Source organism: Gracilinanus agilis, chromosome 3, assembly GCF_016433145.1.
Source record: "Gracilinanus agilis isolate LMUSP501 chromosome 3, AgileGrace, whole genome shotgun sequence".
Classification (NCBI taxonomy): domain Eukaryota; kingdom Metazoa; phylum Chordata; class Mammalia; order Didelphimorphia; family Didelphidae; genus Gracilinanus; species Gracilinanus agilis.
Window position 1 is genome coordinate 612,932,368 of NC_058132.1, and position 14,049 is coordinate 612,946,416.

General features: G+C 38.7%; 1 protein-coding gene across 1 annotated transcript in view; it reads right to left on the bottom strand.

The window, feature by feature from the left end:
- Window positions 1-12,169, bottom strand: part of MARCHF4 (membrane associated ring-CH-type finger 4) — a 152,824-nt gene extending 140,655 nt beyond the window's left edge. The window contains exons 1-2 of the mRNA XM_044669429.1: window positions 12,059-12,169; window positions 8,049-8,127 (exon numbers count right to left, since the gene is read on the bottom strand). Of these exons, the coding sequence (XP_044525364.1) occupies window positions 8,049-8,127; window positions 12,059-12,169 (190 nt within the window). The remainder of the gene's footprint in view (window positions 1-8,048; window positions 8,128-12,058) is intronic.
- Window positions 12,170-14,049: the final 1,880 nt, after the last annotated feature.

The following is a 14,049-nucleotide window of genomic DNA, read 5'->3' on the forward strand; positions in this document are numbered from 1 at the left end:
AGGAGAAAAAGAAAGAAAGAAAGAAAGAAAGAAAGAAAGAAAGAAAGAAAGAAAGAAAGAAAGAAAGAAAGAAACAGAAGGAAGGAAGGAAGGAAGGAAGAAAACCCAAAAACTATGAACCCTGGAAAGAAAAATGACTCAACCTTTCTGTTTTTATGTTGTCTATGTTGGCAGATGCAGTGATAAGTAGCTGGAAATATTCATGCCAATCTTTGCATCAGAAGAGCAGTTTGTTGTTGTTGTTGTTGTTGTTGTTGTTGTTTTGCAGGGTATTTCAATCTTTGTCTAACACCAGCAGCTTAGTTTTTGAGAATTACCATCAAACAATGGAGGGCATCATTTATTATGTGAACCAGCGTCAGACTCAAAGAAATAGCTTGTTTAGAGCTGAGGTGTCAAACACTTAGCCCACAACACTTCTGAGTGAGACCAGGACCAAATTAAAATGTATTTGGGAAAATAGTAAACTAAATAAAAACAAAACGAAGCATAGATAACATATTTTAAAACTAAGTCAACTTTCAGCCCATAGTGATCCTTATGTATGGATCAGTGGACCCCTTTCCCTCAGCACTTCTTGGTTTAAAGCAGTGGTTCCCAAACTTTTTTGACCTACCGCCCCCTTTCCAGAAAAAATATTACTTTAGCGCCCCCTGGAAATTATGAAACTATTTACTGAACTCAGAATAGAATGTAATACAAAAAAAAATGTGGTCATCACCACCTTCCTGGATCACTGTGGCACCCACCAGGGGGCGGTGGTGCCCACTTTGGGAATCACTGGTTTAAAGGATGTCGGGGGTAACTGTGGTGGACATCACTTTGAGCAGGCATCACTTTCTTCCTCCTTCTGAGAACTATGTTAAAATAATATCCTGCTGGTTTTAATGTCTTTATCAATCATCAACAGTTGATTAAAATATTCTTGTTGTAACCTTAGACTCTCCCAACTCTCTCCTTTAAATTCACCTGGGACCTGAAAAGGAAATCTTGGAGCAGAATAGAATACCTCAACAAAGTGGGGAGTGACTCTCTGCCTGTGGTGTTGGCTTTCACTCTTCATCATCTTCCCCATAACTCATCAGCTTAACAGTACTACTGAGATCAAGAAGAATGCTCACTGTTCATTGGAAATGTCCATAGGCTGACAGCTTTCTGTTAAGAATAGCCTACCTTACTCTGATCTACATAAATATGCTACGGGGCCTCATTCAAACATTTGCTAAGAACCTACTAGCTACAGGAACAACTTAGAAATACATAGAAATATGGGGTGTGGAGGGGGGAGGCAACTAGGCAGCTCAATGTATTGAGAACCAAGCCTGGAAAGGAGAGGTCCTGGATTCAAATGTAGTCTCAGACACTTCCTAGCTGTATGACCTTGGGCAAGTCACATAACCCCCATTGCCTAGCCCTTAATGCTCTTCTTCCTCAGAACCAATACTCAATATTGAGTCTAAGGCAGAGGGTAAGGTTTGGATTTTTTTTTTTTGGTTTGTTTTAAAGAAAGAAATACATAGAAACTCAAAGGAATGGCTCATGCTTTCAGTAGCTAAATTCTAAAGGGGTAATAAAGTACATTTACAATGTTCACTACAGTGTGGTGCCAACAACTATGAAAACACAGTTAAGAACAACATCAACAACATCTGTTGTATTTCCAGGTGTAATAAATAATCCTTTAAAGATCTGAAAATCATCATTCTCTCCTGTTCCCTCCCCTGGTGTTTCCAAGCCTTTTCTCTAGGTCAAATCATATAAGTTCCTTGCTCTTTGATAATGCTTTCATGGAGCTATTATTTCACTGATTTGAGGACTTTCTTCAGTGATACAGAATGCAATCTATTTATGCCTTCTCATTCTGGGTAATTCCATGCCCTTCCATTAAATCCTCTAGAAAATAATTAATTGATGTTCTAGATACCTTCCTTTAAGTCCTTTAACATTCCTTGGGTACCACAAAGATTTTGGATTGCCTATTTGTTATCTCTCTCTCATTACATATCCTGCCTATCTCCTTTTCTGAGCTTAAATTTCCTGGAGTTGCATTTTGTGCTACTTTTAAGGGCAAGCTATCACTGGCAAAACCATGACTCCAGAGAACCAGCAATGCAGCATGCTACCCATCTTTGGATAGAGGGGTAATGGACTCAGAGAACTGAAAGAGATATATTTTTTAGACTCACACTTTATAGTATTTTTTTAATTGACTGTGTTTTGGTGAGAAGAGTTTTATTTCTTCAGTGATGGGTGTATATGTGCAAGGAAAAGTAAATCAATTTTGTTCATTGAAAAGCATTAATTAAAAAAGAAAAAAGCAGTGTTAACTTGTGGCAATGCATTAATAAAAAAAAAGAAATTAAAAGGGGAAATGTTATTACTGCCAATATGCTGCAATTGACTTATGCTCACCATATAGCTTTATGTTGCCCTTTGGGACAATTTAAATTCTTTGAAAATTACAGTATTCCATGAATTACAGCCATGTAGCATCACTGGATAGATATTGTTATTTAAAAGATGTGTGAGTGAATGGCCATTTCCCAAATGAAATACAGCCTACTCTTTTTCTTCCTCTTCAATTCTGAGCCCAGGGCACTGTTCATATATTGTACTCTGTGGCTGTTGTTCAGTCATTTCAGTCATGTGTAATTCTGTGACCCCATTTGGGGTTTTCTTGGCAAAGATCCTTGGAGCAGTTTGCCTTTTCCTTCTCCAGCTCATTTTACAGAAGAGAAAACTGAGGCAAACAGGGATAAATGACTTGCCCAAAGTCACAAAGCTGGTAAGTGTTTGAGGCTGGATTTGGACTCAGGTCTTCCTGATTGTAGGCTTAGTGCTCTATCCATCACCCCACTTAGCTGTCCGTATGTTTTCATGTCTTTGCTAGTTTAACCTATATATTCTGATAGACTAATTCAATGAGCTAGTTATTCACCTGCATGATGGATACACTCTTCATCCAGTCTGGACTTTCATCCACTTGGTTTTTCCTCTGTGAATTGTCAGGTCTGTCTCCTGAGTCGTCATGGCTCCCATAGGAGATGTGGGACAGCTATCTAGGGCTTCATGCAATAAGTACAATTTGGGCAGATTTTACTCTCTATGTGGAATCCCCTTTCCATTTAGATTCTCCCTTAGTCTCATTGTAACTGTGGTGGATACTTTTAACAAACATATCTCTGTTTTAATTTCTACTCAATATTTATAACCAGAGGGTCATTGAACAAAGCCATCTCTGTGGTTGTATTTATGAAGGGATCTTTAACAATCTTAATATATACACAGGAGATACTGTTGGAAGAGACATAGTATTTAGAGTTTTTAAAAAACCCATACCTTGTCTTAAAATTGATATTAAGTATCAATTTTAAGGCAGAGGAGTGGTAAGGGCTAGACAATTAGGGTTTTAAGTGACTTGCCCGGGGTCACACATCTAGAAAGTATGAAGTCACATTTGAACCCAGGACCTCCTGTCTCCAGGTCTTGCTCTCTATCCAATAAACCACCTTGCTGCCCCAATTGAATGCTTAAAACCCACTCCTTAAAAAAGACTTGCACAAAAATATTTATAGCTGCGCTCTTTGTGGTGGCAAAAAATTGGAAAATGAGGGGGTGTCCTTCGATTGGGGGAATGGCTGAACAAATTGTGGTATCTGCTGGTGATGGAATACTATTGTGCTCAAAGGAATAATGACCTGGAGGAATTCCATGTGAACTGGAACAACCTCTGGGAATTGATGCAGAGTGAAAGGAGCAGAACCAGGAGAACATTGTACACAGAGACCGATACACTGAGGTAAAATTGAATGTAATGGACTTCTATACTAGCAGCAATGCAATGATCCAAGACAATTCTGAGGGATTTATGGAAAAGAATGCTACCCACATTCAGAGGAAGAACTACAGGAGAGGAAACACAGAAGAAAAACAACTGCTTGAACACATGGGTTGATGCAGACATGATTTGGGATGTAGACTCTAAAAGATCACCCTAGTGCAACTATCAATAATATGGAAATAGGTCTTGATCAATGACACATGTAAAACCCAGTGGAATTGCGTATTGGCTATAGAAGGGGGTTAGGGGGAGGGGAGAGAAAGAATGTGAATCTTGTAACCATGGAAAAATATTCTAAATTAATTAAATAAAATTTAAAAATAAAATGAAAAAACAAAGAGAAAAAAAAAACCCACTCCTTACTCCATCTTAGTATCTACACTGTCTATTGGTTCCAAAGCAGAAGAGCAATAAGGTAAAGATAATGGGGGTTAAGTGATTTGCCCAAAGCCAAACAACTAAGAAGTGTGTGAAGCCACATTTGAACCCAGGACCTCCCCTCTCCAGGCTTGGCTCTCTATCCATTAAGCCATATATCTGCCCCTATCAGCAAGTGAAAAATATGAGTTCTTATATTTTTTATATCTCTCAGTTTATTTTATGCCTATAAAGATATGGTCTGCTACAGAAAATCATCTACAAAAATCTGACTTCACTTCTCGTATCTTCATCAAGGACACCCTTAAACATGGCACCTCTCTATAACAACCCACACTAATTATAGTTCAAATATATATGGTACTTTATTGTTTACAAAGAGATTTCTCATGACAGCCTTGTGAGAAAGATATCTGATTCAAGTCCCCATCTTTCAAATGAGGAAACTGAGGTTTTAGGAAGTTATCCCCAGGATATCTATTTATTTAATTTCTTTCTTAGAATTTTTTATTTAATTAATTTTGGGCATTTTGATGGATCAAAGGGCAGGCAGTCTTTTAGAGTTCTTTGGGCATAGTTCCAAATTGCCATCCAGAATGGTTGAATCAGTTAAGAACTCTACCAGCAATGCATTAATGTCCCAAATTTGCCACATCCCCACCAACATTTATTACTTCCTTTTGCTGTCAAGTTAGCCAATCTGCTAGGTGTGAGGTGGTTTCTAAGAGTTGTTTTGATTTGCACTTTTCTAATTATTAGAGATTTAGAACACTTTTTCATGTGCTTATTGATAGTTTTGATTTCTTTATCTGAATATTGCCTATTCTTGTCCCTTGCCCATTTATCAAATGGGGAATGGCTTGATATTTTTGTACAATTGATTTAGCTCCTTATAAATTTGAATAATTAGACCTCTGTCAGAGGTTTTTGTTATAAAGATTTTTTCCCAATTTGTTGCTTCCCTTCTAGTTTTGGTTGCATTGGTTTTGTTTGTACAAACCCTTTTTAATTAATGTAATCAAAATTATTTATTTTACATTTTCTAATTTTTTCTAACTCTTGCTTGGTCTTAATATCTTTCCTTTCCCAAAGATCTGACAAATACTATTCTGTGTTCACCTAATTTACTTATAGTTTCCTTCTTTATTTTCAAATCATTTACCCATTCTGAGTTTATCTTGGAGTAGGGTGTGAGATATTGATCTAAACCTAATCTCACCCCCAAGAATATCCATTTAAAGAGGGAACTCGACATTATTTTTCTCTTCATTTCTCATTAGCTACACTGCTTGCAAAGAAGACTTCTTTGCAAAAATCCAGCATTCCCCTGGGACAGGGTACCTTCCTACTCCTCCTTGCCCATAGCCCACTGCTTGGTATATAATAGGTACTTAATAAATGCTTAATGATTGATTATTAATCAATCAAGAAGTGCTTGAATGTTTATTGATTATTGACTGATTAATTGATCTAAAGTTCCCCATATCCCCAAGTGGAGCACAGTATTTTAAGTTTGGACCTTTCCTTAGAAGCTCTTTTCTAGTAGGGCCTTTTTCATTTTTTGCATTTCCATCCCTAACACCTAGAACAGTACTAGTAGCAATAAATACTTGTTGATTGATCGATTGAAAAATATCTTAAACCAATGCCAAATTTGGGAAAGAAGAAAGTAGTAGTGGGGCATGGTGGCATTTCTGAGTGTCTTTGCTATTATAGAAAAGAAGTCCCAGGGGCAGCTAGGAGGCACAGTAGATAAAGTATCAAGTGTGGGGTCAGGAAGACATAGGTTCAAATTTGGCCTCAGACACTTCCTAGTTGTGTGACCCTGGGCAAGTCACTTACCCCTATTTGCCTAGCCCTTGCCCTTCTGTCTTAGAATTGTTACCAAGACAGAATGTAAGAGTTTTCTAAAAAATCAGAACTTAATAGAAGTAACACTATCCTGGGTCATCCCAGGTTGCATCATGGGAGAGGTAGCATGTTATAATGAATAGGAAACTGGATTTGCTGGAGTCAGAAATACCTGGGTTCAAATCTTGACTCAGATACTTATTATCTACATGACCTTGGGCAGATCACATAACCTTTCTATATCTCAGTTTCCCTATCTGTAAAATGAGGAGGTTGGACTCAGTGGTTTCCTATAGCCTCTTTCAGACCTAACTCTATGATCCTGTGATCATAGAAACAAGCACCAAGGTCAGGATAGGAGTGAAGGAACAACAACTATAAATCTTTGTTTCCTCTCTCTAGCAATGAAATTCCCAACCCCCACAAATATGGGCTGCAGGCTTGACCAGTCATCTTCTGGTCCAATCCCCGTGTCTCTAAAAAGGATGGACCTCTTACTCAGATCAGAGAGAGATGAGTCTCCCCTCTCCCGTGTTCTTTACCATTTTTTAATCCTATGCTGACTTACAGGGGGAGTGGAGCTGGAAGGATCAGTGACCAGATGGTGGGGTTATAAATGACTTGGATTCAATAATTTGTTGCTCTCCTCTTAATTAAAAAGGCTTTTCCCTAAATGACTTGCTGATCAGAAAGCAGAGATCACTAGTTGGGAAGAAGAGGAGATGCTGAGGGAAATCTAGGGCTGTGAGGGAGGGTGTGGATGCAGGGTAGGAATGGAGGGAAACAGGGAAGCCAGATGGGCCAAGGTTTATGGATTTGAGGAAGGGCCCAGTCTTTGGGCCTAGGTCCCCCTCCCTCCTTCCCTCTTTAATTGTGAAAGAATCTTATCTGATATTAAGGACTCAAGGCAGTGGTTTGAGGATTTTTTAACATGCAAAATTGTACAGACCTACAGTTGATAGTACTTGTGTTATTAGGATCCCTTGCCTAAGACACCATGGGATGGCAAAAGCAGTGATACATAAAAGTGTGAGACATTACTCAATCCGTGTATGGAAGGCATATTTACTTATTTGTGGATTTACATATGGATTCAAGGTTTCTACAAAAGCTCTGTAGCTCCTGAGGGTGACAGATGCACTAATACATTGTAGGTGGTGCTACGAATTGGTCCAACTGTTCTGGAAAACGATTTGGAATTATTTGTGAAAATGACAAGAATGTTTACAATTTTGGACCCTATGATCCCATGATCCCACTACTGTATATATATATATATATATATAAACACACATGCATTTATATATATGTACACTCACTTGCATATAAACACATATGCATATGTACTTCAAGATTGAACCTTTGTTTCCTCATTTCATCTCTCACCTGCTGGAATATATACAATCATACACTACATATATATATATATATATATATATATATATATATATATATATATACACACATATATATGTATATATGTATATACATGTTTATACATACATTCAGGTAGCTAGGTGGTGCAATGGATAAAGTCAGGAAGATCTGAGTTCAAATCCAGCTTCAGACATTTATTAGCCATGCTATCCTAGAGCAGTCATTTGTTCTGTTTGCCTCAGTTTTCTTACCTATCAAATAAGAATAATAATAGCACCTATCTCCCAAGAATCAAAAATAGAAAAATGTCAGAGACCAAGGAACGAAACCTAAAAACCATAGAAACAAAACTTAGTGAAGGGTTTCCCGAGAAACGAAATTTATGTTAGGAATAGGAACTTATCCAACTTCATCCGGGATAGGCGTGGCAAGACCAACGGCCTGAAACCATCGGAAAATTCCTTACCCCAGCCCTAGAAGCATATAAACTCACTCCCTGCACACAATAAACGAGCCTTGACACTATTAGATTGATTTTGTCTTTCTTGCGTGCTTGGTCTCTCTTTTCTCCCCCTATGGTTTTTTCAGGTGGCTGACTCACGGGCCTCGCGGTTGTATCCGGCTGGACCCGGATATCTGCCGCCCAACGCGGGGCACGACGAAGACAGCTTACGGGATGACTGAGGAACACATTCCGCGGACAAAGAAACGGTAGAGGCTGAGCAAGACAGCCTTGAGGCAGGGTAGGTCGTCCCATCCCCCATAGGCATTTAGGCTCAACCTTGGAATGTGTGCCCCTGAATGAATGAATGCATGAGTGGTTAGAACTTGGGGAAGTGATTGTTACGACAGCGTGAATGAATAATGGGGAAAACACTCTCTAAGGAAGCCCCAGTTCGTTAAGGAACTGAAGGATAGTCTCAGGGAGAGAGGCATTAGAGTAAAAAAGAAAAATTTGTTTAAGTTCTTCTGCTTCATAGAGGAACGTTGCCCCTGGCTTATTCTACATGGCCCAGGGATCCACCCCCTTACCTGGAATTATTCAGGCAGGTATCAGAATCCCACTTCACAGAAAAGTGAAGAAGCAAAAGTGTATTTATTTTAGGATACTTATTGAAGCATGAAGAAAGGTAATTAAGAAACAAAATTCATCATATGTCAGCCAGCTCCTTGTTAAGAATTAACCCTTTTCTGACTCATTCTTTTTCACAGAATTCTTTAGTCATGGAGATATGAATTGTAACAATTGATCTTTTGCCAGGATGAAAAGAAAAATCTAGTTTATATAATTTATGGTTTATAATTGTCAGAGTGTGTGTGATATGCCCGGGAACTGTGTCCTTGATCAGTCTGTGTGTTGTATGTTGTTTGTCTGTGATCACAATGGGAGGGTTACAGGTTGGAAAAAATAAATCTCTCTCTCTTCTTCATTCGTTCCGGAGGAATGGGGAAGACAGACGGAGGTGTTAGAGAAATTCAGAAAATAACATTGTAATTTCTGAATGTCTTAAACTCTAAGATAATTTAATTGGTTAAAAGAAATCTTATTCTCTGCTCTTATTAAGGCAAGAGTTAAACAAACTAATCTGTCAAACATTTCTCCTTCCATTTCTCACTGGCCATGAGAAAGGGAACATGGAAATCAAAAGACAGAAAAAGGGACAAATTTGATCCCATCACCAAATTCTATCAACAGGTTAAGTACTGAGACATATATCTAATGAAAATTACAAAAGATTCTAAAATGCAATCTAAGAAAAACTTATTGAGAAAGAAAGCAATGATTCTTAGTTGTGTACAGAAGTATAGAAGTGCAACTTAACTTTCCTAGCTAGCAAAAAATAAATAAAAACCATCAGTCTTGCTCAGTGCTTAACCCAGAGTGAAAAAGCTTCTTTAAACAACCATGAGTTCAACCTAACATTAATCAAACTGATGTTAGTGAAAAATTTAACTTAAAGATTATTAGAACAATGCAATTGGCTTACATTTCAAAATTAGATCCCTTTAGACAGAGACTGGTCCATGAGAAAATTATTTGTTGAGAGCGAATCATCCACGCCGCCCCAGTTCAGCAGGAAGTAGCTATGAGAAGCTAAAAATCGTTGCCCATTCTCCCCCAAACTCATGGACCTTTCTCTACCCATTAGAGTATATATTTGCTAAGGAACTGAATAGGTACTGATGGTATTGTGTAAATTCATTGACTACTAGTTAAAAATGGAATTTCTGTTAAATTTAAGAATGCACAAAACTTATATTGAAAAGCTATCTATTAGGATTTGCAGTGTAGGAATGATCAGACTTACCAAAAATGCTTATCGAACTGAATTTAGGGAAAACATATGAACATGTAAAATTGTTACTCTAAGATCTGTACCATCATATTAAGTAATAGGTAAAAATATAATTAACATTAGGGTTTCAAATTTTGGTAATTCAAAAATAATATTTTTGCATTAGGAATCTAGTATACTATGAATATAAAAAATTTGGACAGCATTGTAATTTATTAGGATATAAAATTATTTTAAAAGCATGTGCAATGTATTAGAAGAAATTCATGATCTAAGGAATAACATGCAATTTGTTTAAAGAAAAAAATATTATTATGGGTAAGAATAAACATGTAGAATAGCTTCATGTGAACAGACTCAGAGAGGTACAGTGACCAATCAAGTGTGACTTGCCAGCTTAGCTCTGTAAAGTGAAAAAATGAACAAGAAGCTAATAGCAACTTTATAACATCAATAATGATTGTGCAAAAATTCAGGTTTCCCTAATTCACCACAATTGGAGCATAAATTTAAAATAAAAAGAGAAATTGCAGATATCATAGAGAATAAAAGACAGTTAATACAAAGGAAATATGGTTTGGAAATTTATAAAGCAAATAACATATACTGTGACAACTTAAAATTAAGTCTTAAGACAAAAGGGAGATTTTACTCCACAATTAGAAGTATTTTTCATGTAAGAACTGATTTTAAGGGTTGAGGATTGCTAATGATTTTTGATATGGTACAATGTAATTTATTTATTGTAGTAACAAAAAAAAAAAAAGTTGTAATGTTAGAGAACTTATTCCAGAATCTAACTTGGGATATTTCAAATGAGATGTTCTTTTAATGTATGTGCTGTCAGAACTAGCAGCAAGTAATCATGATACACAAGAAGTTTTTAAAGTGGTTAATCTATGCATGGGTTTTAATAATAGAGGTTCTAAGAATTTGGTAATTTTCAAAAGATAGAGTTTCTAATGGATAAATAAATAATAGGTGTGAATTCTAGTGCAAAATAGACACAAAAAATGATGAATCAGAATAATCTTGATGGTTTTTGATCAGCTATGTAGCAATGTTTTGAAGTAAAAGGAAACTAAACTGGAGATTCTATTATATTCTGTTTTAAAGAGAGGTTTGAAAGGAATAAGAGTAAATGCTCTGAAATTCATTTTGTTTATATACTGAAAGATTGCTAAAGGACTTAAAGTTATCTGTAAGTTATGGAGTTCAAACTAATATCTGTTTCAGGAGATAATACAGCCCTGTTTTATATTTACTATGGAGCTACTCAATCCAGCACTCCTGTTCCTTAATCCAGGTTTTGTGACTAAAGTGTGAGATGTTAATTATTACCAAAATATGTAAGAATAACTGAGTGATCAGTCTTGTAGGGATATGAGGAAATGTTTTCCCTGTTTGTTTTTTGTGACAAGTCCCATAATCAGCACATGAGGCAAATTGTACAATTAAAGTTTCCATTTCCCCAAAAAACCTATTAGGTAGATAATTGGAAATTATCAAATTGTTAGGGAACATGCTTTGAGAAGTAGATGAAGTTAGTGATAGATGACTTGTAGCTTGCAGCTTTAGTTTACCACAATTGAAGTATTGGATCTTGAGCTTGGAAATATAACCCAAAACTTTCTGGATTTCCTCCAGAATCTGGGAGATAAAGAAATTTATTTGTAAAATAATAATTCAAGTATTCATAGATGTCCTATTAATGTGAGCTTTGCAAAAGGATATTTTGTAACAGAAACATCACTTGTCAACTCTGCAAACAACTTAGGAATCAAACTTCCTAGAAGGATCAATTCTTATCCAAGAATGATTTCTGGAGATGAAGTATGTTAGCAAAGATACCTAAATGTTAAGGTTTAATATCAGTTTCTCTTGTACTAAATTTTCTTGTGTTACTCTTTTGCCTGAACCCCATCTAGGGATTAACCCCCGCGGCCTTTTCCCCGGCCACCTATGGCAAATGGACGTCACCCACGTCCCTTCTTTCGCTAAACTCAAGTATATCCATGTTTCCATCGACACGTTTAGCGGTTTTCTTTTTGCATCTGCACAGCCTGGCGAAGCCACCAGGCATGTTATCAAGCATATGTTCCTTGCTATGTCCATGATGGGAAAACCCCTCTCCCTCAAAACAGATAATGGCCCCGGCTATACCAGCCAGGCCTTTAAACAATTCTGTTCTCAGTTAGGCATAAAGCATGTTACAGGAATCCCCTACAACCCACAAGGACAAGGCATTGTTGAACGAGCAAATGAAACCCTTAAGAACACCCTTTTTAAACCCAAGTCCCAAGAAACCCTTTACCCATTGTGTGGCAATCAGACCCTGCTTCTTGCACATGCCCTTTTGGTTCTTAACTTCCTCACACTGGATGCGGAGGGGCGTTCCGCTGCTGACCGCCAATGGCATCCACATTCCACATCCAATCTGGCAAAAGTCCTTTGGTGTGACCCCCTAACTGGGCGTTGGCACAGTCCTGACCCCGTCCTCACTTGGGGTAAAGGCTCCGCTTGTGTTTTTGATTCTGCTGAAAACAACGCCCGCTGGGTCCCATCTCGAATGATTAAGACGATCGACGCCCCCTGCTCTTCGCCTCCCCCTTGCCCTCCTCTTTAACCCCTCCTTTCCAGGGCCTGTCCCTGGGAACCTTCTCTCTGCTTTCTTTCAGGAATCACGGGAGATGGCCCTGACAGCTCCTTTTGCCTTGGCTCTGCTCCTTTACGCCTGCTTGTCGTCTGCAGCCTCCAGCCCACACCACCTGGTGCAGCAGACCTGGGTCATCTTTAACCCCGTCACCGGCACTACTGCCCTGTCACTTCTCTCCCCGTCCCCTAGAATGCGTAGAGAGCCCTTTGTTACTCTAGCTATCCTCCTAGGAGTTGGTGGTCTCGCCGCCGGCATTGGCACCGACACCACCGCCCTCCTAAAGGCCCAACATCTGGCCGCTCTCCATATGGCTATGACCTCTGACTTAGAAGCATTGGAGAAGTCTGTCACGGCCTTGGAACAGTCCCTCACTTCTCTTTCAGAAGTGGTCCTGCAGAATAGGCGAGGTCTCGACCTCCTTTTTTTGAAAGAGGGCGGACTATGCGCAGCCCTGAAAGAAGAATGTTGTTTTTACGCCGACCATACCGGCATTGTAAGAGAATCTATGGCAAAATTACGAGAACGCCTTGCCCTAAGAAAAAGGGAGGCCGAGGCTCAGGAAGGATAGTTTAACAATCTCCTAAAAGGTTCCCCTTGGCTTTCTACCCTGATCCCCACCATCTTAGCCCCCCTTATTATCTTCCTTCTAGTTCTCACCTTTGGCCCTTGGGCTTTCCAACGCCTGACCGGATTTATCAAAATGAGAATTGACTCAGCCCTCACTAAGTACCCTATGGTCCAATACCATCGCATAGAAATAACAGACACTGAAAGGCCACACATCTCGCCTGACAGTGACCGTCTTCATTTCACCAGCAGGGCGGTAACCCAATGACGGGATTAGCACAGGTCCTTGACCCTTGATGGCCAATTAACTCCCCCTGTGTAGCCTAAGACAGGGGCCATCGCTGCGGACCTGGCTAAATTGCCTCTTTAAAAGAAAAGAAAGGGGGAATTGTCAGAGACCAAGGATCGAAACCTAAAAACCATAGAAACAAAACTTAGTGAAGGGTTTCCCGAGAAACAAAACTTATGTTAGGAATAGGAACTTATCCAACTTCATCCGGGATAGGCGTGGCAAGACCAACGGCCTGAAACTATCGGAAAATTCCTTACCCCAGCCCTAGAAGCATATAAACTCACCCCTTGCACACAATAAATGAGCCTTGACACTATTAGATTGATTTTGTCTTTCTTGCGTGCTTGGTCTCTCCTTTCTCTCCCTATGGTTTTTTCAGGTGGCTGATTCACGGGCCTCGCGGTTGTATCCGGCTGGACCCGGATAGAAAAACTTCATCTATACCAAAATATTCACAGGACACTTTTCATGGTGTCAAAGAACTGGAAACTGAGGGGATGCCCATCAACTGGGGAATGACTGAATAAGTTGTGGTATGTGATTGTGATGGAATACTATTGTGTAATAAAAATGATGAGCAGGACAGTTTCAGAAAAACCTGGGAAGTCTTATATGAACTGATACAAAGTGAAATGAGTAGAACCAAGAGACATTTATGTTTAAAAAACACCGTACTCTATGGAGAGGATATTGCATTGGCAAGGAGAAGAGCCATCTCTTTATGAAATATATAGAATGTGAACTACTCAAAAGCGAGGACTATTCTTCTTTTCACTTCAATTCCCATTGC